The sequence below is a fragment of the Pararge aegeria genome, chromosome 6 (assembly GCF_905163445.1).
Source record: "Pararge aegeria chromosome 6, ilParAegt1.1, whole genome shotgun sequence".
Taxonomy (NCBI): domain Eukaryota; kingdom Metazoa; phylum Arthropoda; class Insecta; order Lepidoptera; family Nymphalidae; genus Pararge; species Pararge aegeria.
In genome coordinates, this window is record NC_053185.1 from 9716809 (window position 1) to 9744805 (window position 27997).

Consider the following 27997-nt stretch of genomic DNA (forward strand, 5'->3'; position numbering starts at 1 on the left):
GCTAGTAAACAACCAAACATTAGAATCGTAGCCGGTAGATTGGCTTTGATAGAGGTAAAATCCTGATCAGAATAGTTGGCTCGTTTTCACCAGCACTTGTATGGTCTTTAAAGCCTCACTCTGCTAAACTCACAACGAGGATACGCACATTGAACAGTTTTTTCCTAGTGCTTCTTTGTGTTTGTATCCTCAATCCAAAATCCAGTATCTGAGTCTTAAGTTTTGTTTAATTTTTTAGGTCTGTGCCTAGGAGGATACAATCTGAGATACAATCGCTTAGTCTGTGGTTCAAATACCAAAGAGGATACCAAACTCGTATGTTATACCTAAACGCTACGGAATAATACAAACGTATTTAATGCATTGTTTTCATTTTTATTTTTTGATATTAACTTTAATATTGTGGTGAAGCAATCTAATTGAAATTTATATGATTTTAAGTAAGCAAGAACTTTAAATGTGATATATTGTTAATAAAGTAATTTTAATATAACCAACACGATGTATGTAAGATGCTGAAAATGCTCTAATATTTAGCAAAAATGTTTACGTTTTAATTTAGCAAACGTTATTTTAGCAATTCCTCCCTATGTGATATTGATATGGATGATGACTGTAAAGATTATAAAAAAAACAAGCCACAACAGAAGCTGTATAAACCTGGTAGTGGGCCTTTAAGACGATCTAGGTATGGTATGGATGCAAAAATGGATTCTTATGAATTAGATAACGGTCCGAAAGGAAGAGAACATTGCCACTATGGATCTCAGCATTCTGTAAATGGTGAAGATGTCAATACTTCAAGTAGAGATACTGCAAATATTCGACATAGAAAGCCTGAACAACAACTGTATGTACCAAGGTCAGAATATTCAAGTTTTGATGTTGACAAAGAGCCAAAATCATCTTTAAAGTGTGAAAGTTCTAGTCAATATAGTAATAGACGAATGCCCACTAAACAAGATAATGGCTCTACTGGTGCAGGGTTTTATCCTAGAAATACCCCGGGGAAAGATTTTCATCAGAAGGATAGCCCAATTGAAACTTCTAATAGAAACCAAAGGCAAGGGTCAGAAGCCAGATCAATATCACCCACTCATCAAAATTTGGAGAGGAATAGAGATAGCAGAAGTATGGAGACATGGGCAGGACGCCACAAATCAGGGTCCGGTGCTAAGCCTCCCTCTGGGCGAAGAAATTCAGCTGGTTTTCCAACTGATGCTAGATCGAAGCAAATAATTAATTTAGACAATATACCACCTAGGTTTAGAAAAAAGTATAATTTAGAGCCATCAGGACATCAAAGCTTTGATAGTGTAGACCAGTTAAACAAAGACCGATATATTCACAACAATATGACACAGTCTGCATATAATCCAGGTCAATTTAATAGCTCTCACAATACAAACTGGTCCCAAACTTTGCCTTCAAGAGGAAGAGGACGTTTAAGAGATCATGAACACTTTGATAAGGAGAAGTTTGTAAATTCATATTTACAGAATTATGATGTTACAAATTCAAGAAGATCTACTCCCAGTAACTCATTCATCAACTTATATGAACCAAATATAATAGAGAATAAAAGTGTTTGCGAAAAATCAAACCCCTTCATAAGTGATTTAGAAAAACAAAAGAATTTATATGATAGTGGTAAGTTAATGTACCTAATATAAAGTACTCAGATTTCTTAACATTTGCCTTTTTCACAATCAGTTTTTGTTTAGTGTCTATTTGTGTGACAATTTGTAACAGTATACTTAAATATAAAATTGTGTTATAGAAATATGTATGTTGTATTAGATACAATATCTCATCATCATCATCTACAGCAATAAGGGGCTTTGTAAGCCTGGGCCATCTCAAAAGATTCCTCCATTGATCTCTATTGTTTGTGCTTGTTTTCCTGAAAGGAGGTGTTTGCTTATTCATATGCTGCACATGTCTAGCCCATTGCTATCTTAAAACTTTAATGGACTGGACAACTAATAGTTGTTAAAGAGGTCATAGTTGCATCTAATTCACTATAACCCATGAAATTCTTAGGGTTCTAGGAAAACAGATCTCTTACAGAATCACATTGTTGTTTGTCCGTCCATCCTTGTGTTGCTGCCCATTTTGTCAATCAAATATCTAGTTGAATCTTAACATGAATATTGAAGTCAATAGCCTTCTATTGCAGTATAAAATTGTGGCTTCTAGTTATACAATAAAATGAAATATTAAATAGCCGTCAAAGCCAATTTTCATACTGTCCCACTTACTGACTGATTATATTAAAATGCTTAGAATATTTTCCAGAGACCTAGAATTTTGAAATTGGGCACAAAGAGTGCTCACTCAATTCAGCCTCTGATGAAATGAATAGAAAGATACGAAAAATGATGATATAAATTCTCTTTAATAACAAATTATATTCTTGAGAAATGTCATATATGCTGTTATTAGCAGCATAAATTAGTTCATTGAAATTACCAAAACTTATATATATATATTAATTTACATGGCTAAAAGAAATGGTATGGTTTTCCACAATGCATTGTGAAAATTATAGCACTACTGTTGGACCTGGTAAATTTATGTAGATTTGTGTATACAAAATGGGCACCACTGTCTCTAAATGTAAGAGTTTTTCTAGGAATAAGATATAATTATTTTCAAATTCTACAAGTTAAGCCTGCCAAATAAAAAGATTTTTAGTTTTTGAGGATTTCAAATAATGTATCCAAATAAATAATAACATATGTCCTTTAAAAGTTCAAAAACCTTGGCCAGAACTTTCATGTCTTTATAAAGCATTACTTTTCCAAATCATAATAGAAAACGTTATTTGAATTATTATAATATCTACTAATAATTTATTTGTTTAATAGGTTTAATGGAATTATTTAATTTTCTTTAATATAACATTTTCTCTTATAGTATATTTGTGTGTGTAGTATATTTGGAATTTGTGTGGGGAAAATAGTATTTTATTTTTGTCCTAGCCTCCTAACCAGCCTAGCCCTCAACCAGGAAGCCAAAAATTAAAAAGTCAATTTCATAGTTACGATTTATTGAAAGCGCTTTGAAATTATTGAGTCCATTTGCTCAATTTGTTTTTGTGTACTAATGTAAAAATTTTCTTATTATTAATGGTTTTAAGGACTTGAAAGCATTAATAATAAGTTTTTAATTACCAGACCTATAATATGATTAATACAAATAAAGATTAATGTACAAATAAAAAAATGTCCTTATATTGATTTGAGATAGTTAGTTTATATCCTTTGTAAATAATCTTTTGTAACCTATAAATTTTACTCCAGTGTAAATTCATCTTTACCCTGCTGTCGCACTGTTATGCTCTGACTATATTCTTAATGCAAATGGACTATAGTTTTCAATGTAATATAATATTACTAGAAAACTAAAAACTATCAAAATAATTGTTTACATTATAAGACAGGTATTTCCTTCTTTTAGCCTCAAAAAACGGAATAAGCAAATCAAATACAATGAAAATTGAATTAGAAAATAGGATTGAGAAAAGTGAAAACCAAAATGACTCTGAACTGGTTTCACACATATCTGCAAATCTTTCTGATATGACTAACTTGGTAAGTTACTTTTGTTGCTATATGCATTACATGCTTATGTTTGAACCGTAAGTATAACCAGCATCTTAAATCCTAACATGAATGCAACAGCTGTAATATTATTTAATTGTTATACAGAACTCGCTGTTGCCCGAGATTTCTTCCGCGTTTAAATCGGTTTTTAAAAAGCCCACAGGAATCCTTTATTTTCGCGATATAAAATGACCGTCTCCAGGATTTCTATGCTATATTTCACCAAGATAAGATGCTATTTTTTCAAAACCCGAGGATATCTTTTACTGGAATTTTTTGGGATTAAATGTTATCGAATGCCCGTCTCAAAGCTACATGTTTTTCAAATTTCATTTAGATTCAACAAATAGACATACTTTCGCATGAAAAATAGTATCGGATTTGTCTGCGTTGGATTTCTGATTCTTTGTGAGCAAGAAATGTTTTTGTCGCGTCGTACCCTGTTCTGCCAACCTGCGCGCTGCCGCATTCTGTTTTAACCGGCACTACCCATAACAAACTATATGTCTTAATTACTAAGTGTAAAAAACAAAGTTTGTGTGTTTTAAATATGAGAAGCGATAAAATACCTTTATCGCTTCATCAGAAATAATAAAATTCTATAAAATGCGCATTGTAAATAGAGTATCCACATAATATATAGATATTATATGCTGTCGCGGTTTTTTTAGAACTGTAAAAAGTAGTCACAATCCCACAATACATTTTTTCATTTTTTTCGACTTATTAGAATTTATTTTTATATTTTGGCCAATTTACACAATATCTTTATATAACTATAGCCTAGGTGCTATTTCGATGTAGGTATATATAACCTCTATTACTGTAAAGTATTATAAAAAAAAATAAAGAAATTTCTGGCCACAAAGAAGATTGTGCCACTTTTATTATTAAAAGTCGAGATTCACTGCTAAGTATTCAGAAATAATTATTTTGTGCTGTTTGATTATAGGATTGGACAGAAGAGGTCGAAAAAAACATTAAATTTGATGATGCCTGTGATACTTCTACCTCTTTTTCTCAAAGTTTAAAATCGACTAATGTTCAAGAAGTCAAACCAGTAGAGTCTCGTGAGTCTAAAAGAAATGCACGATCTCGCCGCAGAGACAGAAGGTAGTGCTTTTATAGTTTATCTTTGTGTGTCTTACTTTCAGTACTTTTTAAGACTTAATATTATAATCTTTATGAATTTAATAAGTCAAATAAACAAACATAGACATGCAAAAAAACAAAATAAAATGATTAAATTAGCTTACTAATTAAAAGGTTTGCAAATCTTATTTAATTCCCCTGAAATGCCAATTCATTTATGAGATCCACTGCAGTTAAAATTAAAGAGATTTTTATGTATTTATTTCTCTGTAAAGTTAAAAATTTTACCAGGAAAATAAAAATCTAATATATTGACATGTAAATTTGGTGCCCACAGAACAAGTTTTTTAATTTTCTGGTTAGGCCCATCTATGTTTTCTTGCAATTTCAAAGTTGTACTAACTATAAAGTCACATAACGTTAATAGGAGCACTAGCCGAGGACAGCAAAATACGGAAAAGAAAGATCGTAATAGAAAGGATAGTAATATTAGTGTACAGCATGAGCTTGAACGTAATAGAAAAGACAGCAATGTCAGTATACAACAAGACTCTGCGGCATTTGCTCTCAAACAACGCGAAAGGGAAAGACGCGATAGTCATAGAAGCAATCGCTCTTCAACTATCGGAAACAGCAGAGATGATTTGGATCGATGGCGTTCATTACGATCTTATAGCCGAGAACAAAGTTCTGAAAGGTAAGACAAACAAAAAAAAATTATGTTTATAAATACGTATTATTTGTATGTTAGCTTTTTTAGGATTGTTTGAATAAAAGTAACTTTTCATAATGAAAGTCATAGTAAGTAAATAGGCTGCCCAGGCTTCAAAAATAATTACTATCATAATATTTGGTATATTATTTAAAACACTTTTTTAAATAATAGACCAAATAGTTTATTTCTGTCTTCATCAAACATATTATATGTTACGAAATTTGTTTGATCTACACCTTTTAATTTAGGCATGGAATTTAGTTTTAAGTCCTCTGAGTACTGGTACTGTGTACAGTACAGGTACTGTGTATTATTGCGTGATGTTTATAGTGTATTGGTTTATTGTGTATGGTTTTCGCAGGAAAATAGTTTCTCAATGCAACAGTAGAGACACCTCTACTAACCGTGTCGGATGTTCTAAAGATAGTGATGGATTTAAGATGCCAATACCTACCAGTAAAGCTGCTACATGGTCGTCAGCTGCTCAGGTATTAAGTCGTTTATAATTATGTAGGTCTGATTTATATTTAGAATATAAAACTAATTTCTGAAAATCTTTTCCAAAATACAGACTAGGTATTTCATAAAAACCTTTTAAGTTTTTTTAAATTACTTTTTTTCCAATATGTTTTAAAAACTTAAGTTTCTATAACATTATTATTCGTATATGGTTTTTGAATATATGTAGTGCGATTAAAACAAAAACCTGGCGATATAAAAGCTATTAAATATAAAATTTTATATTCACCTGAAAAACATATGTTTGCTCTTAGAAGAAAGGGGACCCGAAGTGGAACGGAGGTCGTACACCCAGTGTCGAGAGAAAACAGTCGCCGACACCGAGTGTTGTAAGTGGGGAGGCGGGTGAAAACCCTGGAGGGGGCACTGGCGGAGGGTCGGGAGGCGCCCGTCGCTCACGCAAGCGCGCCGGACGTCGTCGCCGGAATCCGGAAAACATGCAGCCCGTCCCACACCCAGCCGGGGCCACCCCCGCGCCTACCAATGTCAACTGGCGGGAAGAAATCCTGGAATCCAAGAAACACCATCATGGTGATCGGTAAGCATAAATCAGTGTGGTTCACAATCATTATTATACATCACAACTGTGGGCTTAACAAATACCATCGCCTAAAGCACTAATATTTTTAAAATTATTGCATTTTTATATGCCATACCTGGATATACCAATGCAAAAGTGTGTCTGTTTGTTTATTTGTTTCTTTGCTACCGATATTCGACAAAAACCTGCACCCTGGATACGGACATTGGCAACTTTTTCCACCAGGTTAACGATCCCGAGGGATTTAAATAACCTTAAAACCTTTTTTAACTTTATTACTTACCTATTTATGGTATAGGTATATACCGATCTTAGCAAAATTGCATCGAGATAGCTAACATCCTGGACATTAAATACTTCTTATCCTTGGAAAACAAACTTCTGCGTGATGAACAAAAACCTAAAGAAACGCGCAAAAGGTAGTAAGAATTCCGAATCAAGTGCATCAACAATATTAAAACAGTAATTCTTTAAGCGATGCTAGTAAGCATGCTCATTATTCTATGTATTCGTTTTATTTTATTTCAATGTTTTATTGAAACTTGCACCTGCTTTTTTTTTATTGTTGCTAACACTGCATTTTCCTTCTGTTTGTGATATTTTAGACAGACGGAATCAACACATAATAGAAATAGACTAAACAGTGTTCTATCGGAAAAATCTGTAACCGAATCTGGTTCGCAACCTGGACTTTTAATTTTACCGCAAAGCTCAATATCTCATTTACATAAAGAACAGGGGTATGTAACGTTGATAATAATATTTTGGAATATTAAATTTATCTTATTTTAAATTAACCTTATTATGTTAATTAAAATTTTACCATAATTTCAGTCGCGGAGCAAATGCTGAATCGCAAAAATCCTTATTTGACCATCAGAATCCGTCGAAACCAATAATAGTACAAGCTAGCCCAACAAAACAAGACATGAGAATGGAGCGAGGTAAAAACGCAAGGTTTCTTATAGCTTACATCAAACTTTATTGGCAATCCGTAATATTTCTGCAAATCTAATATTCCTACCTGCATGCCTTTATACTTCGTCTTGCGTGTTGCTTCATCTTCTCTTTGCGTATGTGCAACTTAAAACTCAATAGCATTTATTCGCTGTTGCAGTTACGACCTATCAACGGATACAAAATTGTCAAATTGTATTATTTTTGCTGAGAACGTACAGAGAGTGGTTTAATGTTACGATTTACGATACCTTCGCTGATTATTTAGATGATGTGAGTGGATTATCATGGCTGACAGTTATTGGTGCCTGTCTCCATTTCAGCTAAAGAGCTTCGTTAGATCTTCCTTCCCTTTTTGATTAAGCCGCACTCACTAAAAAAACCCCAACAAAATTGATAATTAATGTAAATTTACTTGTGAAAAAAGAGAATACTCAGTAATGCCAATGTGATGAACATAATCATCTTCTACAGCCTACAAACGTCCACTGCTGAACATAATCCTTCCACACACAGTTTACATTAATTATTTTGCTTTTCGTTGGACTTCGTTTAATAGATATATGATTTAACGTTTGATGTATAGATTTGGACTATCCGATTGAATCACAGGTGCGAAGGAGTGCTCGAATCGTGTGAACGTGGGGTCCGGCTATGAGGGCTCGGAAGCGTCCCGGGGGGTGCGTCATGTGGCCTTGATGCAAAAAGTGGACCGTGCTGATGCCATTCTCAAGATGCACACGCTGCGTGGCCCAATTGCTCTCGCAGCCAATTGGCCTGACGTCATCGAGACCAGGTAACTATATCATATTATGTACATCAAAGTCGCGCCATTATAGAAACACCCTGATGTGAATAATTTTGGGACTTCAAACGGAGGAAAATTCTATCTGCATAATAACACTCAGATGGTCAGTTGCGTTCAAAACGTTCGTGACTATGATAAGGCATAAAGGACGAACAAGAGCAAAAGTCCTCCCCATTTACAAGTTATACAAAAAAAATAATCGGTAAGTGTTTTTGTGCACGTATGCAGTGCATGCCGCCGCAAATAGTGGACTAACAAAATATTTTTTATAATTTTTTTCCAGGATATCAATAATATTGAGCATTCATATTAATAAAATTGTATTACGTATTATAATGTTTATTTATATTGTTTCAACAGGATTTTTTTACAAAGCGCACTTCAGAGGCTTTTAATGTCAGACTTGAAGTACTGCCAGGCAGATAACATTGAGCACCAGTTTTGGAAAATTTTGTACTACCACTTTATTGAATGTTTGAGGAAGAGTGTTTCTCAAGTCACTCCAGAAGAGAAACCCGAGGTCGTTAAACTGATTAACGTTATTATCGAAGAGGGAAATATATTCTTCGAGAATCTCGTGCAGATGTTAGAGAAGACTTACAAATTTAATACGGACGATTACATAAACGATAATCACGTTTTGCCGCCTAAGGGCCTGGGTTATGTTGGCTTGGCTTTGATCTCAGTACAGAAGCTATATGTTTTTCTCGGTGATTTAGCAAGATATAAGGAACAAGTAAACGAAACTAACAATTATGCTAAGAGCAAATTTTGGTACACAAAGGCTCAGCAAATAAATCCTAAAAATGGGAGGCCATATAATCAGTTAGCAATATTAGCTATATACGCCGTAAGTTAAATTGGAATTTGCAATTTTATTCAAATTATTGTTTTGAAAAAACTCATTTTTATAAATTTTCTTTCAGAGAAGAAAACTAGATGCAGTCTACTACTATATGAGAAGTTTAATGTCCTCAAATCCATTTCAATCGGCACGCGAAAGTTTGTTATCGTTATTTGATGAAAATAGAAAAAAAGTAAGTTTATTTGGTACAGTACTCACTTTGTTTTTGTAATACAATACAAAAAATATGCTAATATTGTATTACACATTTACGAGCAGTTACGCTAGCCTAGATACATAAATAATTTAACTATAAATTATTTTACTATGTTATACTTATACCACATTTCTGTTATTATGTACTTCTCATATAAGCCATGATTTTATTAATTAAAATTTTAAAATGCTTGTGTTTAGAACAGTTCTATAACACAGAAACTTACTACTAAAATTATTTATTAAAGTTGTAATTCTGGACACAGGTAAAACTAGGTCATTCGGGAAAAGGGTACCTACCAATCCTCTACCTATTAAAAGTATCACTAATTAAAGATTTAGAAAGAGTATGATAATTTCAAGATACTTATATTTCCGTTTTTATGTAAAAGTAACCTGAAAACATAAATTGTCAATCCTAATTAATTGTAGTTAATTGACATCGTTTATACACTTGAATGTGTGCGCTTGTATAATACATAATTGTGACCTATGTTTAACTGACTTAGTTGTCAATTTGTTCCGGTTGTTTTTTTTTTTGTATGTTTGGACATAACTCCGTCATTTATAGACGGATTTGCTAACTTATTTTTCGGTCGAAATGAGTATATTTCAAAATGGTCCACTTTAATTTTCATAAAGATCTGATGAAGAGTTTCGGTGACAGACAATGAAACTCCTTGAAAGTTAGAACCGCGATTGCTGCTATCGCATCGCGACTGAAATTGTAGCAAATACTATTCAAGCTTGCAGTATATTATGCAAAAATGTATTTACCTATATAGTTATACTATGAGTACAAGTTTATTTCGTATTTAGTTACATAGTTACACAATGAGTTCCAGTTTATTTTGTGACCTTTTTATGAGTTTCACTGACTTCAGGACCCCTGGGTGCATCAGATGATATAAATTAAACTCCATTTAATATGAATTTTGTTGAATGGAACTATAAGTGGGCCTGTTTAAGATGGGCATGACTTGATTCGATTCCTGAGTACAATTGCCATTTTGTTTTTTTGCAATTTTTTATGCATTCTAGGAGTCTTTAACACCAAAAAAAAAAATATTACAGAGTTGTTTATCCACGGTTAGAGGTAACTTTGTGATTCTTTCGTATCAAAAAACAATAATTGAATCGTGTGATGTCTACCGTTTAGTGAGAAATTACCATAACAGTAGCAGTAAGTATGGAGTATGTTGACAGTACGAAACTGCGGAGCGTAAGCGTCGAGCCGCGGTGGAGACGTCCAAGGGAGTTGAGAGTGGTGGAGAGGGTGTGGCGCGCGGGCCGGGGGCGGGGGCGGGGCTGCGGCGCGAGGTGTGGGTGCGTCCGAGCGGCCACCGCACTACCACATTGCGGCACGCGCCCGATGACACGCTGCAAGCTATGACACCCGTTGAGGTAACGAGGCTTTACTACCGGAATATCGAGTTTGGTCCAGGTCTAATTGTTTTTTATTTCTAAAATATGGGGACCAATTACCGCCGACATAACGCAAATTTTACAGGAGAGTTTTAGATAAATATTATTATAAATAAATTTAGCATATTATATTAAATTTATATTTAATTATTTAACATAATGTCATAAAAGTACAATTTAACAGGACATTTAAATGCAAAAATATAAAAAAAAATTAGAAAACTTACTGAGTAATGGCTCTTTGGTTTTACCACCCCAGTATTCGATAGTCCAGCCGTTAAATCTAGGTTTGGAAGTTTTATTAATTCACTGATTCTACTTTTTGATATATCATCATGCTCACCGATGGATATAAACTGCTGAATATTAGAAAATTAGAAGTTTCATGTGTCAAAATTCGATACCGTAGGTTGCAGGTCCATGGTTTTAAAAAGAATAAAGGATATCACGCCCTAGTATAATACATCTGGCGCCTAAAAAAAAATAAGAAACGTATGGCGACACCTTCTTCAAGATTATAGATAGATAAAGTGTTATGCCTTGTCACATAAGCCCTGTGTTTGAGACGAGGTGAGTTACCTTGTTGTGGTTAATTGTTTTTACTCTATTTTGTAATTTTTATGACATTATCAAAAAAAAAGAAAACAAGGTTAACAGAGAATAATGTTACGGAGAACAGGATAGTGCCCTTAGGCTATTCTTATTATGTTGATTTTTAATGTGTTTAATTTTTATTTGTTGCAGTTGAATAAGAATTTCATCACCAGCTACTTACATGTACACGGAAAATTAATAACCAAAATTGGGTGAGTACTATTTGATTAATAATAAGGTTCTCTCTCATCTAAGAATATGTTTCTTACATACTATAAAATTATAGCTTAATATTTTTCTAGAATAAAGCGATTATTTTACTGGAGAAATAGATTTTATTCTCAACCACTGGATATCCACTGCAGGAGATCTTTTGAAAGGATTTCCACGCTCTATGCTTTTGTACCGTTTTTATCCAGTTACACGTTTATGTTTTCTGTGCAGTGCGGGGTAGGCACAGAAAATTCAGAGTAATAGGAGCATGGCAGCAATGGGGAATGTTTAAAAATCGGGGGGTATTTTTTTCTAGCGGGGATCGCTAGTCTGTAATAAAATTGCAAAACATCTTTTAATTATATTTTTCTATTTTACTATAAATATCACTTTAGGTACATAATAATTTATTATTTTTAAATGACTTATAAATTATTGAATTAGTAAGTTAATCTAACTTTATATAGCCTTCGAAATATAATAGAAGAATAGAAGCCGAAAAGCCGAGCTTGCTTGGCTTGCTTAATGTAAGGCCAATGACTATATATAAATGAATACAAGCACTATATTACTCTGGCAGGTAGACTGTATGGTGGTGGCAACCGGCTGATAGAATGACATAATGATGACTTTTTTTTTGTTCTATGGGTACGCGCTGAAGTATCACGATCGTGTCTTCGTACACGATGGGAGCTCTCGCTTTGTCTCGTTCACTCACACTCATTGGCTTATATGGGGCTTTTATTTTACTGCTTTCACTCATACAAAGGTCCTTTAGGTAAATAGCCTTGCTCAAATTCAAGACCCTAGGAACGCCACTGAGGCCTACTAGTGTGGAGACCAATGACAAAGCAAAAAAATACTGTTTCAGTTTGTCAACATAGAGATTGTTTGTAATTTCAAATTTGATTTACGAAACATTAGTTTACTAACGACAACACCAACTTTAAAATATAAATATTCAAAGCTTATCAACCTAGAATCGAACGTAACTCAATTTTATTTACTATTTACATTTAATTTGTTATAAACTCATAACATAGGAATATACCCTTATATGATGTAACTGTCAAGTCATATACATCATTTTACTACTCAGCTAAGGCAGAGGGCAGGCTACTAAAATATAAAACGTTGTTATACCAGCATGGAGACGTTTCACGAGAGCGCGGCGCAAATGCTACGTCAGTTCCGCGCCCTATTGCACCGCCAACCGCTGCCCACGCCCGCAGCCCGTCTGCTACAGCTTACTGCCCTCAACATGTTCGCCGTGGAGACAACCGCCGCAGCGCTTAAAGGTAATCGAGAAGAACTGCCTCTGTCTTTCCACTTAAGCACAGTATTAGATCATACATTAGTACATATTAGATCCTTTCATATAAAATTGGCGTTTTGTAATTGAAGACCATAAAGTTGAAAAAAATGGTAATCCGTTGGAGCGTGGTCCGGGAAGTATAATGGATGTCTTAGACATTCAAATTGAAGCTCCACTAATTTAGTAGCCGTCTGTTGTGCAGTGTGTGGTCTAGCGTTGCCCTGAAGCAGCAGTGGTCTAGAGCGATTGATCAGCCTCGGTTCTCTAGCAGCTAGCTTTTCCATCATGGTTTGCAATTTCTGACAAAAGACCGTAATAGTCTGGCCAGATTTAAGAAAGCCGTAGTGAACGACACCGGCACTTGTCCACCAAACGCTTACAAGTAATTGTTTTTTCGCTTGGGGCAGGATTTGGCGGGTTGGCCAGGGTTCTGCCATTGCGATGAGCGTTTCCGATTATCGTATAGAATTCACTGTTCATCACAGGTAATGATTCCTTTTAAAATCCCTTTATTGTTGTGCCGGTTTAGTAATGTAACACAGCACTCGACGCGCGTATGTTGGTAGATTTTTCAACTTCCCATTTTGCTTCAAGTAGATTAAAACAGTGCAGCTAGCACTGACGTGGTTTGCGATGGATCCGCTTCCACAGTAGCCTTCAATACTTGATCATCAACTTTGGTCTCCAGCCATAAACAGGACTGATTGTGCAGGTCGAAATTTCCAGAATATTTAATAGTTAGGAAAGGTGTTTATATAATTTCTAATTCGAAATCTGAATGGAATCCGCATCTCACTTTTTTGAAAGCATGACATATTCAAATTCGATTTCAATACATTGCAAACTACAATGCGACCTAGAATACGTTGCCGCTACGTTTACTTTTCCATTTCCACTATTCTTAATATTTTTAGTTGTTTAAATAAAATGAAACTTAACCTAAGTGATCACATATCCCTTCATAAAATCGTAATTTTAGTTTATCCCAAACATATAATAAATTTTCGTTACGGGTAACTATATTTTCCTATTGTGTTAATCTTATTGAATCGCACATCACATTGCAACACATGTGAATGATAGACAAATCAACTTGACGTTTCAAAAGTGTTAAAAAAGTGATTATTGGCTGTTCTGACTTTTCTTTTTGAATACCACCCGTGGAAAAGTAATGAGGTGTTTTCAACCAGCAGTTTAGATAAAGAACGCCAATTTTCGGAACATGAGATATGAAAATAATACTTATTAATACACACATTGTGTTTGACTATTCATAAGTTGTGCCTATAGGTACTTAGCCTCAATGAAAACTATGGATGTCGTAGACTATTGGATACACTTGTTAATTCTATATTTCGTGTGCGCATCTCAACGCTGCGCCAATTATCGCTATCGGACGCTACGTATGACTACGTGATCGATGACGTCATTTTTATACATCATCATTATCATTTACAACTAATTACAGGCCCACTACAGGCCACTGGCCTTCTCTCACAATGAGAAGGGTTTTTAACTATTTTGGCCGTGGTCCACCACGCTGGCCAGGTGCGGATTGGTAAAATAGATTTGCTTAGATACGGTCGCCTTCGTGCCGTGCCGTCTCCGCCCATTTTGTCACAGTCGCCGCTGCGCCACCAAAGGACGCCGCGCGCAGCGTACATCCGCAGGGGAAGTTGGCATTTTATGTCGAAGTGCCTTGCGCACTGAAAGGTTCTGTTTGTTGAATTTGGCAGAAAATGGTTTTTCGTACTTGATGTATTCCCTACGTCGAACGAATGTTATGCTAGGTATCAATATTTTAGTATGGATTCAGAACGTAATGACGTTAGATCCTTTATGATAAGTAGGTACAGGGCACAATGAACCCAACACTTCGCCTGATGAAAAATTGTGTCTATTTTACTTTCGTTTATCTGCTCATATTATCATTTTTTTTCTCTTTTATTACATATTTTCAGATAAGCAAATCTGAAAATATGTAATAAATCTAATCAATAATAACATAAGAAAAAAGGAAAAAAAATAATTTATTCAACAAACAAGTACAACATAAAGTTTAAAAAAATTTACAAAAAAATTAAAACAAATGTAAATTGCTAAGTTCTTCTGCCGGTGTACCTACATTATGAAATTTAAGTGACTATACACTTCACACGAATTTTTACTTCACCGTTAAAGTAAGTGCGATATTTAATTGTTTGAATTTTATTTCACGTGCACAATGTCAGAGGCCTGCGTCAACTTTATGAAATCACTGTGCTATCACTGCAGCCCTACACAATATGTGCGCATATCTCAACGCTGGCTGCGCAAGTTATGGACGGACTGATTTGTAGCCTCTTGAACGTGGCCTGAAGTGAGGCGTTAAATTAGTCCAGTGGATACGTAGACAGACGCAGCCTGACAAAGTGACAAGCTTACTTAACCCATCACGATGTAGTAGTCGGGCACTAATAGCATGGCAAAGAATGCTTATCTTCAGGATCATTTATTTAAAAAAACAAAAAATTCCAAAAATATCAGACTATTTTAACTGCTGTAGCAAAGTTACAAAAAATACGTATGACAATATTTAGTCCGCTGCCTACGGAACTCTTAAATTAATTTTTTGCAGAGTTTAATTCGTTCCGATTACTCGTTATGTTCGCCGAGTTTAATTAAAAAAAATATATGATTGATTCATGCATTTAAAATTTTATTACTCTAAAAAAATATAAGCACATATACATTTTTGATGTGAAATGTCGATTGGGGCGCGCGCCTTGGCTTTTGAATCAACCCGGGCATACCAGGTTTTAGCTCTCGTGTGATTTAGCTCTCTTTCAAATTGTAATATATATGTATAGTATTCCGATACAATATCCCTTATCCAACAAACTTAAGGACTGTTTAAAGCAAATGTTTTCAGAGAATTTTTATTTAAAACAGTAGATTTTAATATTCTTACTTCCAAAACTTCTTTCATTTAATCTTCCAATCCCTGTTTCACGCTTTTCAGGGGTAGATTTTAGGGAGATTACATATAAGAAAAAATATTTTAGTAAATGTATGTAAATATTTTAGTTACTCGTATCATGAGGGTCATGGTGTGGTGAGAGTCATGGGACTGGGACGAATTTGTTAACCCTCATTAAATGAGATGCCGAAATAAAGAGATTAAAGATATTTAATACATTTTTTTCGGAGGCACTCTATATTCGATACTATAAAGCCAAAATTGGAATTTTCTTTGAGTTTTACTGTCTGTTTCAAGGCCTCGCAACACGCCGAATTTAAATGATACTCAATAGTTATTTGAGTTTATACTACCTAGTATAACATAAAGTTTGTATATTTGGAACCACCTGTACGATTGGAAAAAAAATGCGTCATTTATTAAAAAAGATATCAGACTAAATAGCTGTATTGCATGCGCTGCATCCCGTAGTTAAAATAAAAAAAACTTTTTGAATAAGCAGGTTCATTCGTATGAGGCATTTTAAAATCTATTTGTTATGTTTAATTTTATACTTGGAATTCTAGTTTTTGTGACCTTCTCAGGCAAGCGAACCGAAACGAATACAATCGCTGCGAGAAATTATTCAATCGATAAAAAAGGCTATTTTCTAGATTCATGCAATTAGTTATGGTGCCTACCATCAGGACTACAGTGATTGGTGGCAGGTTAGCACAAAGGAAATGCGTAATTTAGTTGTCGTTTATTTTTATGTTTATTATCATAGTTTACTTTTTGTTTACCAATCTTTATTATCATGTGATATTGTTTAAGCATAAAAAGTCACTGTTGTTAGTCATATATGTACTAAACAATAATTTTGTGAATCAATAAGAAATATCTATCTATGTAATTATTAGTATTGTTAGTTAAATAACTAAGTATTTTAAAGAGTTCCGTACCTCTACTGACCGTCTACTACTTTCTATCACTGGGCTGTATCGCATGAAACGTAATAAGTAGATGGTTAATGTATGGGTATTTCTTCTGAAGCTATAACAACCAATAATAATATAAAATCTGAAAGTCAAAGCGGTATATTATATATCCAAGACAAGAAATGTGTTTTTTTATGCTCGATATTAATTATTATGTCATAGTTAACCTAGTTATGCCGCGATCTAAAAATAAGGACTTCGGTAATCCGGTTTATACATGTTAATTGAGCGAAATAGTAGGATAAATGGTTTCTCTATTTAACCGTTTAACAAAAAACCTAATCCTTAACCTAAATGATGCCTATACCCATAGATTAATGTCAGAAACCGATTTCAATTTTTTACCGGTTTCCTGCTTGTAACACTTAACAGCGACACCAACCTCCTTCTCTTTTAAATCGGTTAAAAAACCGTCAGAATCGTACAGTACAGTACTCAGTACAGTAGTTTCCCTATAAGTACACGGCATTTTTAATTGGACTATTTTACTATCTATAATTTGAAGGTTGCAGCGCATCTAGTGTTTATACGTATATAAAGGTTTATAATGATGAGGTAGAGGTTGTTGCACTGCAGGGTCAGAGCCTGCGCACTGCGCTTGCGCACGTAGAGCAGACACATAACGCCGTCAAGTTCAACAAACCGATTCCATAACAACTCTGTAATTTTTGTTTTTATTTTATACGACGTAACGTTGTACGTAACTACTTTTGACTTATAAAAATAATTGTCTAAATATCACTTAAAATATATATATAAAATAATATGCACTATCGTCAATTAAATTGAATGTAATTTAGGGACAAAAACATCAACAAGTTTAAACTAAATGATAACAAACAGACTTTGATTTGTTTAATAGTTCTGAAATTGTTTTTTAAAGGGAGCTATCCTTAGTGTCCATCATATTGACTTCTGATAAATATAATGTTAGTCATACATACAACGTTACGTCGCTTAAAAGATTTAGTTGAAATTAAATAAACTCATTTAAATAGGTACATCAACATAATCGTAAAACGGAAAGTCGACAAATTCTAATTGTGCTCCGGTATCGAAGCGAAGCGTGCGTAGATAAGGTATTTTCGGAGATCTATGTGGTGTTGCTTATCAAAAACAAAAATTTTAAAATTACTTCGGTCAATATTCATTGTTTGTAATAAATTGATTAGTGTGAATATATACCACTTTTATGCTTCCCGCAGTCTGGTTAAAAAAAGCGCTGTCGAAGTAATTAACGTATAGTATTCTTCTCTTAGGAATAAGGAACATATTGCTATTTGTTGTCGGATTGTTTTAACCAGTCTCGTCCTGTTGTTGAATGTATGAAGTTGTTTTACAAGTTTAAAGATAGGTGGCGTCTTACATTCGCAGGTGTAATCCGTATTGAGTATTTTTAGCTACTTCTATTTATATCGGACCGGCTTTGCTACTATTGACAAGCTGTCCATCATCTTCACCGTCATCTATATTCTTATCCCATAAACTAGTCACTTTTTGACGAGTAAATTGCAACATTATTATATACTTTTTCGTAACGTTCATGTGTCATGTCTGTTCTCTCGCCGTAATTCAATGCTCCGCAGTAATAGTTATGGTGTCATTCAATTTTGTTTTTCAGAGCACAATAAATTGTTTTTCCATGACTTTTATATATCGTTTCATAGAAAATTAAGTTTTATAAATTATTTATATTGATAATTGGATCAATAATTGAATAAGTATATTAAGACTCCTTGTTTTAGAAACGCGATATTTATAACTGAACGATCCTAACGTTCAATGTTAATAAAGTTTTAATTGCAAGCTTTTATTTTACTTACCTACTATGATGTTTCGATCAGGATTAAAATTAGCAAATCTTTGTGAGTTATTCTGTCAGATAGGGTGATTAATTAACTTAATTTAATAAATCTTGATACTTACGTCTTTCCATTTAAATAGGCATTTAAAAAGGACGATGATTTATTTTAAAATGGTATCGGGCTTACCTGTTAGGGTTGTAATAAAAAACACAGCCCCCTTATTGTATCGTGTCCAGAATATTATAATTTTTCAAAAATAAAATAATTATTGCTTTGAATGATGGCTTAATGCCTGAATAAAATACAAAGTAAGCGTAATTATATCTACGGATCAGAAAACACGTAAACAGTAATTAATAAAAGGCTTTCGGCCTTTAGAAGCGGCAGAGAAAAGGTAGGTATACTAGCGCATAAAGCCACTTTAACAATTTACGCCAATTACGCCCAATTTATGCTTTTATCTTTATAATATAACCTAACCTGAATATAAGTACGTAATATAAGTACATAATATAAAGTACGTACTTTACGACCCAGACATTCCAATCAGAAGTCCAATTCTTCAATTTCTCGGACTGTAATTAGTGTAAAAATAGAAAAAGAAACCAATTGTGTTCAAAATATTTAAACGATAAAAGATTTTTCGATATTTATGTATCTTTTATTCATTTTTAATATTTTTATATATAATTTAAGAAAAATATTTTTAAATTATAAGACAGCTAACCTGTCAAGAACTGTAATCGTCTTCGCTAAATTATTGCATTTTAATGCAAGTGTCATTTGCCATTTAGCTGACGGTATTGCACAATACACTTATTTCACCGGCCATTTTTGTTATCTTTATATGTGGGAACAAGTCTAGCGCGAAAAATTCAATATTTTGCATGTACATTTAGCGATATAACGCTTTTTAAGCTACGGTAAAAAAAATATGTGCTTTGTTTATATAGGTAGCAGCAATGGCGGTGAGCGGTCCGCATGGCTCGACTGCTCGCTTGGTATTTCGCTGCTCATGTTCGGCGCGCTGCTTGAACGATGCTGCGCGCTGCTGCCTGAGCCCGCTCACACGCAGCAGTACGCCGATGCGTTGCTCTTATTACCTGCTATCAAGGTAATCTACCAGTTAGCACGATCAAGCTCTGCCTCAGCGCGTTGCGTCGTCGCAGCGTCGACGCTACGTCAATTTCCATATATTTTAAGTGGCATACCTTAGTATTGTGTCACTGCACCGGACGTGCAGTGCGGTAATCCCAAACATCCAAACATTTCCAAACATCCTAAGATATCTGATGGAAAACCTGGTTCTTATCGGGTTAAGCCTTCGGTCTCTATTATTATTTGGAACATGTGATAGTCGTTAAAATCTGAGATGATAATCTACCAAGACTATATTTTAATTTACAATGGACAAGGCCCGACTGCCTCATATATATATTTAAATATGTTTTTTAAATATTAATAATATTTTCTTTCATTGTAGGTGTGGTCAGATTGGATGCTATGTCATAGTAGTATATGGAATCCACCGCCAACGTTTGATAATTTCGAAATAGAGTAAGTATTCTGAACATGTAAAAATATTTGTCTATGTTATCATGTATATTGTTAAGTTTTGATTTTCGGTAATGTTTCTTTCATATAGTTAAATCGAAGTGATTAATGTGCGGCCATTTTTAACAGGACTAGAAATCTATATTTAATTAAAAATGTAAGACTTTCTAGTCACTTTCCAAATTTATTTAGAACTTAGTTTTCTAAAGACAAATTTTTCAAAGACTGCCTTATACAATGAAATATTTTTTCTGAATGAATAATCCATCAGTGTGGTACTACAGAGTACGGATAGCCATACAGAGGTGTGACGAAAAATACATAGTCTCTTCAGAATTCGCGTAAATCCCTGCCCAGAGAATATTATGGAGAACTCTCAGGCAGGCATGCAGGTTTCCTCACGATGTTTACCTTTACCGTTGAAGAAAGTGATATTTTAATTTCTTAAAACGCACGTAACTAAGTAAAGTTGGACGTGCGTGCTGGGATTCGAACTCGACCCCCCGATAGTGCAGCCGAAGTACTCACCACTATGACCACATAATTTCGTTGCCATTTGTGATTTAGTATTTGTTATTTATTTAGCAGCGATAACGACCCGTGGGATTGGCTTGCGAAGCTTATGAATATACTCGAAACTCTCGATGATAAGTCCATCGATTTTGAAAGCGAAATGAAAGAAGGTAAGTGTGGACCACTTACCCAAGTAGTGTTTAATTTTTTTTTTATAAAGTGGTGGCGATGTAATGTATTCATTCCACACTATTTATCTTTTCTTTATAGTTGTGTATAAAATTTAAAAACAAAACTTTAAGTAAAGATTTCCTTAAAAAAAAATTACCACAGTATCATTTACGATGGTATGTATAAATGCCATACATTCTATTAATTTGTCTTCGTTATACTTAGTTATGTATGAAATACAATAAAAAAACTTAAAGTAAAGATGTTAAATAAATAGTTATAATGAAAAATAAATACCACAATATTATCTTTATTCATAATGCGTCTGCGCAGGTTATGTATCGATACGACTGCCAGAAGACTCGTCGCTGGCTGGTTTCACGCCGCTAATGTACATGGAGGCCGCTGCAGCGTGGTTGCCAACAGAGCCACCGGTAGCGCCGCACACAGCTGAACATGTGCTCAGAACCAGGAAATTGCTCTTTTTCGGTACCGAGTAAGTACAGACCCTTTAAGACTAAATAAAATAAATAAATAAATGTACTACGACAAATGACAATACACATATCGCCATCTAGCTCCAAGGTAAGCGTAGCTTGTGTTATGGGTACTTAGATGACTGATGAATATTTTTATGAATAATAAACATAAATACTAATTATATACAGATGAACACCCAGACACTGAAAAACATTTATGTTCATCTCACAAACATGTTCCAGTTGTGGGAATGGGTCGCTTCCCACTGCGTCAGTCGGCCGTCTAATGAGGCATATATATATTTCTGCACCACTGATACAAGAACAGTCGCTTAGCTATCAAAGCATTTGGCTCGGGATTGCCGAATAAATGCAGTTTTGCGTTATATTTTTATGCATTATACATATATAAGCATACTGCGTTTTACTTCTACTCTAAAGCCCATTTTTCGTAAGCTGGACATAAAGATTGACAAGTCGTATGCATAGCTTAAAATGTTTTTATTGTATCGACAAACAATGAGAAATTAAAAAAAAGCGGCTGAGTGTGAGTTGGGCTTGTACACGAAGGTTTCCGTATTTGCAATAAAAAACTACATATTTAATTTCGAGTAGAAAACAGAAACACATTTCTTCAACGAGGCATTTATTGTAAAGGTGATACACATTCTGTGAAAATTGCTAATCATGAGATGCAACCAGCTAATATTACGATTTTCCTATTAGAGATGGATTAATTTATTATTCTATATAGTAAGAATTTTTCGTTGTTGTAAAACATTTTTTGAACATTTTGAATCCACGTCTACGTAAAGCGCGGATATGCCTATAAATGTTAATTTCAGTCGCACAGTATCGTTTCGAAAATAATTTTCTGTGTCATACAAGTAGACAGCCAAAAGTGCAGATAGAGGTGTTTGATTAGACCAGCAGAAAGCTTTAAGGTCAAAAGTAATCGTTAAAATGTTTATACAGGTACCTTGTAGGAGTGGAGCCGCCTGTTTTGAAGTTGGAATATCCCACCGGAGCGCAACCTCGTTATGTTAGCGCCGTGCTTCGAAGTGAACCCAAATTTCCACCTTTGCAACAACTAGTAAGTGTTTTATTATTGTCTCGACTTTATAAGTATTAGTATATATTATTATATATTTTCCATGAACAACAATGCAGACCGATTGTAAATGGTCATTTAATGAATTCAATAAAATAGTTTTCTTGCTCATACTTACTTGAAATTTTCGTACACAAAGAAATTACACTATAGTAATTTTCAACACGACAATAATAGCTTGTTGCTACATAGTTTAATATACTAGCAAAGTTATATATATATATGTATACTAAAATAAATTGAGTTTTATTTGAATAAAGGCTACATTATCTTTTTTTTTCTAAAATTAAAAAATTTAACTATGTCATTCGAAAGTACGCCAAAAAAAATGTGCAGACGTTTTTAAACGTAATAGTTAGTATTTACTCTTTACTAACAAATTACAGAAAATATAATATATTAAACTATTAACCTATCTAAATTATCATTTATTTTATAGTCGGAAAATTCTGAAGATGACGGCAGTACAAGTGGTTTAACAAGCGGTCCGACAAGCCTTAGTGAAGAGTTACCCGAAGGTGCAGATGAAGCCACGAGAAAATTGCTCCGCAGGAAAGAACTACTCGAATCTAGAAAGGCGACGCTCGACAAACGTCGTCAACGAATGCAGGTTTGTTTAACTTAGAAATTATATGAGGATCAATAAAACAAACACATTTAATTATTATTCTACTATTAAAAAGGCGCCGCGCCTCTGGAAGTGCGTTGTCACCTGATAGCTCTCGTAGAGTGCGAATCTTTCAGAATTGTAGGTGTCTGTATTCAAAAATCATAAAAAAAAATTGTTTACAAAATTTCTATTACACAAACAAATCCTGTAGAAAAATAAAGACAGACAAATAACATTTCCAACTTAATTTTTTTTCAAGCATCCTGCAGATATTATTGCTGACGTTTTTTCGCCTAAGAATCGTTAATTTCCATTAATGTTATAAATTTATTTGTTATGCCCGTTTTCACGTAACGCCTAAATCGATTGCGTTTCACCAAACTCTTAGGTTAGGTGATAACTCTTGATGAGTTTATATAGTTTTCTGTGCCTAGGAATCTCCTTCTATTAGGCGTTACTTAAATAATGCGAAGACTGGCTTCGGTGTCTTTATTTTACTCGGCAACGGAGCAACTGATTTGTTTTTTCTTCGCTACTTTTGCCATAAATGTCATGCAACTTGCTTAAAGCCGCTGTAAAACAAGCAGTGTAGCGCTTGGTTTGCGCTGAGCCTGATCGACTCAGAGTACAGGGTTGTTCACTGTTGTAGGAGATGCTGAGCAGCGGCTGGGTGAGCGCGGAGGTAGAAGTGCGCCCGAAATGGCTCGTGCCCGATACCAACTGCTTCATCGATCACCTGTCGCTGTTGAGAGCCGTACTCGCCACGCCCGACCAGCCTTATCAGCTCGCTGTACCACTCGTCGGTTAGTAGAAATCCATTCTTATATCAAAATTTTTGTTTGAACGCAGTAACTATACTAGTCTAACAATTTTCCTTCCATGATTACGACTTTCTCTATTTCGTTCACCGTAAAGCAAGTAATGTTTTAAAAATTGTACGTATCAGGCATTTAACTGTCTGATTCGAATGTACTGCTCTTGAGGGACGTTGTGTACTGATGCCCTCGGATATAGCAAGACAATTTTTTGACACAGTTAAGAAATTGTTATTTCTCAAATTGATTAAGAAGGGAACTAGTAGTGACTTAACATGCGCAATAGAGCTGCAGGAACTCATTATAATGTGGTTCTAGGTCACGCTAAGGGGTTCTCGGACTGATTAATTATCATGCTTCAACCCATTACCGGCCAACTACAGTGTCCCCTCTCAGTATAAGAAGGGTTTAGGTTTTCGTCACGAAGGCCAAGTGCGGATTGGTAGACACGCCATTAAGTATACAAATGGAGAACTCTAAGACATGCTGATTTCCTCACGATGTTTTCCTTCACCGTTAAACCTAAGTCCCACTAGGCTATCATCACTTTAATTATGATTACTTAACATTAATTAATTATTTTTAAAAAAGCGGTGATAGCCCAGTGGGTAGTAGCTCGACTTGACTTTCGGGGGGCCTAGTTCGAATCCTAGCACGCACCTCTAACTTTTCCAAGTTATGTTCGTTTTAGGTAATTAAAATATCACTTGCTTCCACGGTAAAGGAAATGATCACCTGACTGAGAGTTCTCGATAATGTTCTCGAATGTGTGTGGAGTCCACGGCCAGCGTGGTGGACTACGGCCTTAACCCCTCCTCACTGTGGTCGGACGTGTGCCATACCTATAGTGGGCCAGTGGTTGGTGCATATCAACCAACTACCGGCCCATGATGATGACATAACATTAAAAATTATTTAAGAATCTATCACCGTGTCGTTTGGCCAGTAATTGGTACAACGTGATCATCGAATTCATCGCAATGTTTTAAAATTCGAACGTTTATTAGTGGTGTCGGAGCTGGAAGGATTGCGGCGATGCGTTCGGTTAGGCGACGCGGCGCGCGAGGCGCTGGCGTGGGTGATCGCGGGAGGTGGCGGCAGTGGGGGGGTGCGACTGGCCACAGCGCGTGGCTCTCTGATGGCGACGCGTGGCGTGGCCTTCTCCGCGGAAGAGGACCAGGCGCGCGCCACCAATGACGATCGCGTGCTTGCCACCGCGCTCAACCTGCAGGCCAACATCTCAACCGACAAGGGTAACTTTTTTTCATAATTTCTCAAAGCTACTCGGAATCAAATTGAAATTTAAAAAAAAAAACTTTATTCATGTAAACCTATCATAGGCACTTATGAAGCGTTCTTACATAATATTAAGGGGATGGTGATAAATTCGTTCGCCAACTAAAACCTAAAGCTACGACAAACCTTCACTATAAATATAATCTTTACATATATATTTCTTGTGTGCGTGTGTATGACACTGAACTACTCCTAAACGGCTGGACCGATTTGAATGATTTTTTGGTATGCGTTTGGGTGGCACCCTGGATGGTTTAGATTCACAAATCAGCCCGACAGATGGTGCTGGGGTCCGCTAGTATAATTATATAAAGTATGGGTGTAATATAACTACTATACCCCTAACATGTTAGCCAATTACCATCTTACTGCATCATCTTACCAGCAGGTGAGATTGCAGTCAAGGACTAACGTGTAGTGGACTGCAAAAATCCTTCTGTCTATTTTGTTTTGTGTGTTTTTTCCTGGAATAAGTAAATTATGAGCTTGTTGTTTGTTCCGTTTACGCGCGTACAGATACGCGTGGCACAGAGGCCAGCGAACCATTGTGTGTGCGCGAAGTGGTGCTTCTGACGGATGACCGAAACCTTCGCGTCAAGGCGCTCGCGGCCGACCTGCCCGCGCGGGACCTGCCTTCGTTCGTGCAGTGGGCCGGCATACACGCGGAACTACCACCGGTATGTCAATGAAATACTACGACTTGTTCAGGGCGAAAGGTAGAATTGCAGCAGAACTAACTAACTTGTGTTGTTCATTATACTTAGTTAAACGTTGGAGCAGGACAGTTTTGTCCGATAGAGCTCGTCCGGGGAAATACTAGCGCCATGCTTATTTCTGCCGCTAAGTAGCATGGTTGTGACCCGGTCTGAACGGCATTGTTTTCAGTGATATTACAGGCACGTGAGGCACATATTAACTACGCCTCAGGTTGATGTGTAGGACGTGTTTATTGCATGCCCTGAAAAGTTTTCCTTTCCTTTTAGTTTAGTTTTCCACCTACAATCATGTGGGTCATCTGCTTTATCCGCCAATTATTACTAATTAAAAGAAACGCCAAGGATCCAGCCCGTATTAGATAGTCTTGAGACAATCAGGATCCCACAAATAAATGTTGCATTGCGTCGCACTAGTTACGCAGTGTTTTTTCAAGCTCTGACATTCGATAGGTTGCCAGTTTATCGCAAGCAGTTGACTTGTGATATAACAAGTAATTTTAGCTACGTTATGCCACATTTATTTGTAAAGCCCTAAATGTCTAAAATAACTCCTTTTACATAACATTATTAACATATATTAACATATCTAAATTGATTAAAGTGGCGAGATTTAAGGTTACTATCTACTCGCTGCTCAACTGCAAGAACACCAAATATATGCTCATAAGCAAAACATCTGTCTGTAACATTTCGCGTCTCAGCCAAAACAACTTTGAAAGGGTATAACGATACAGATACTTGACGAATCATAGGATCATTCTCTAAAGATACGGTGCCGTATTCTAAAATTTAAATTAAAAATTAAAAATTAGAAAGTAGTAAGTCTACTAGAAGGCTGGTAATTCACTCTAAAAATGAGCAATAAGTTGGAAGCTTTTGGAAAGTAGGTGTACAGGCGGATGCTTCGAATATTCTAAAAATACCATATTCGTACCACCGTATCTTATCGTATGTAAGAAGTATGAAAAGGTCGAATATCTGGGACATATAATGCGCAGTCATAACTACAACCTGTTCCAACTCAATTTACAAGGCATGATAAGGTAGGCCTGGTCGAAGGCAAATAACCTGGCTGAAAAATGTACGCCAGTGGTTAAATATGAGTACAAAGTCACTGTTAATAAACTTCAGTTAGCCCTAATGTTTGCCATCCTCTAATAGGAGATGGCACTATAAGGATAAGGTCTACTCTCTATTTTTTATATATTTTATTTTATAATTATAATTACTACAATTACTAATAATTATACTACTATTTATTGATTGTGAATTATGTGTCGAGCTGTCGAGTATCTGTGATCAATGTATCCCAAATACAGTACAGTACAGTATAATTATTGTAAATTTAGGCCATGGGAGATGTGAGGTTAATAAAAATGTTTGTTGCAGGACGCTAAAGCTACAACTGGTATTAATACTCCGGAAGTTTGAAGCAATTCGACGCAATACTTTGAGCCTATTTTATTAGTACATATTATTGTTATGATTTATTTGTATTCGACGCGAATTCATTATGAAACTAGTTAGATTAGACACGAAAAAAATTTTTAGTCGATGTCGAAACTCGTACTCTGCAATCGACAGGACGACGCAATAAATGCGTGACACTCTAGTGTAGGAATTGAATAGAATAAGTAAAAATAATACACCAATAGATTTATATAATATTAATAAATTTTGTTAAGAGCTTTAGGATTCCACCTCCGTGTTCCTGAGCCACATTTTTCATTGTTAATTTTATTTTGTCACTTTTTAAATTTTTTATCGTATGTATTAATTATAGAATTTCAATAACTTGGTGTTTCTAAGCTATATCTATTTACTTTTTTGTAATATAGTAAGTATACTTTAATTTTTTAAAGCTAGGTGATATTTTTTTATCAAATTCATTTTTGACATCGAGGGTCTTACTACCTTCGCTTAAGGCGCTACTTTTTTATAAGTACAGCTTTACATGGCATACCTGAACACTCCTAAAATAAGGATTTTAATTATTATTCAGAAAAAAGATCGTCATTAATATTCAAATAATACTACTTTAAGCGAAGGAACTAAGCTCCAATTTTCTTCTATTTCTTTATAATTGTTACTATACATTTTATTACAGTTGCCACTAATCCTATTTTTTTTTCTATCGTGTTGTA

At 35.0% G+C, this 27997-nt stretch overlaps 1 protein-coding gene across 6 annotated transcripts; it reads left to right on the forward strand.

The window, feature by feature from the left end:
• Positions 1 to 314: 314 nt before the first annotated feature.
• On the forward strand, positions 315 to 27993 carry LOC120624394 (telomerase-binding protein EST1A). 6 transcript variants are annotated; one of them, XM_039890910.1, is made up of 25 exons: positions 315 to 503; positions 578 to 1650; positions 3463 to 3596; positions 4561 to 4721; positions 5128 to 5397; positions 5777 to 5903; positions 6189 to 6472; positions 7081 to 7215; positions 7310 to 7419; positions 8045 to 8228; positions 8601 to 9090; positions 9167 to 9277; positions 10507 to 10704; positions 11470 to 11531; positions 12679 to 12830; positions 19542 to 19702; positions 20072 to 20145; positions 20728 to 20825; positions 21160 to 21322; positions 22281 to 22398; positions 22856 to 23026; positions 23676 to 23829; positions 24849 to 25094; positions 25654 to 25814; positions 27243 to 27993. In XM_039890910.1, the coding sequence occupies exons 2-25, from the start codon at positions 603 to 605 to the stop codon at positions 27282 to 27284; spliced, it is 4854 nt and encodes a 1617-aa protein (XP_039746844.1). In that variant the 5' UTR covers positions 315 to 503; positions 578 to 602; the 3' UTR covers positions 27285 to 27993. The 6 variants fall into 6 exon arrangements, with proteins under 6 accessions (XP_039746844.1, XP_039746845.1, XP_039746843.1 ...); XM_039890911.1 differs by having other exon boundaries at positions 315 to 440; XM_039890909.1 differs by having other exon boundaries at positions 315 to 1650.
• Positions 27994 to 27997: the final 4 nt, after the last annotated feature.

Bases quoted from the DNA above. Each gene is read 5' to 3' on its own strand.
- LOC120624394 (XM_039890909.1), top strand. From the start codon at position 603: ATGGATGATGACTGTAAAGATTATAAAAAAAACAAGCCACAACAGAAG. The intron at 7,420-8,044 runs GTAAAAACGCAA...ATTGAATCACAG, and splicing joins AGACATGAGAATGGAGCGAG to GTGCGAAGGAGTGCTCGAAT. The intron at 19,703-20,071 runs GTAATCTACCAG...CTTTCATTGTAG, and splicing joins TCTTATTACCTGCTATCAAG to GTGTGGTCAGATTGGATGCT.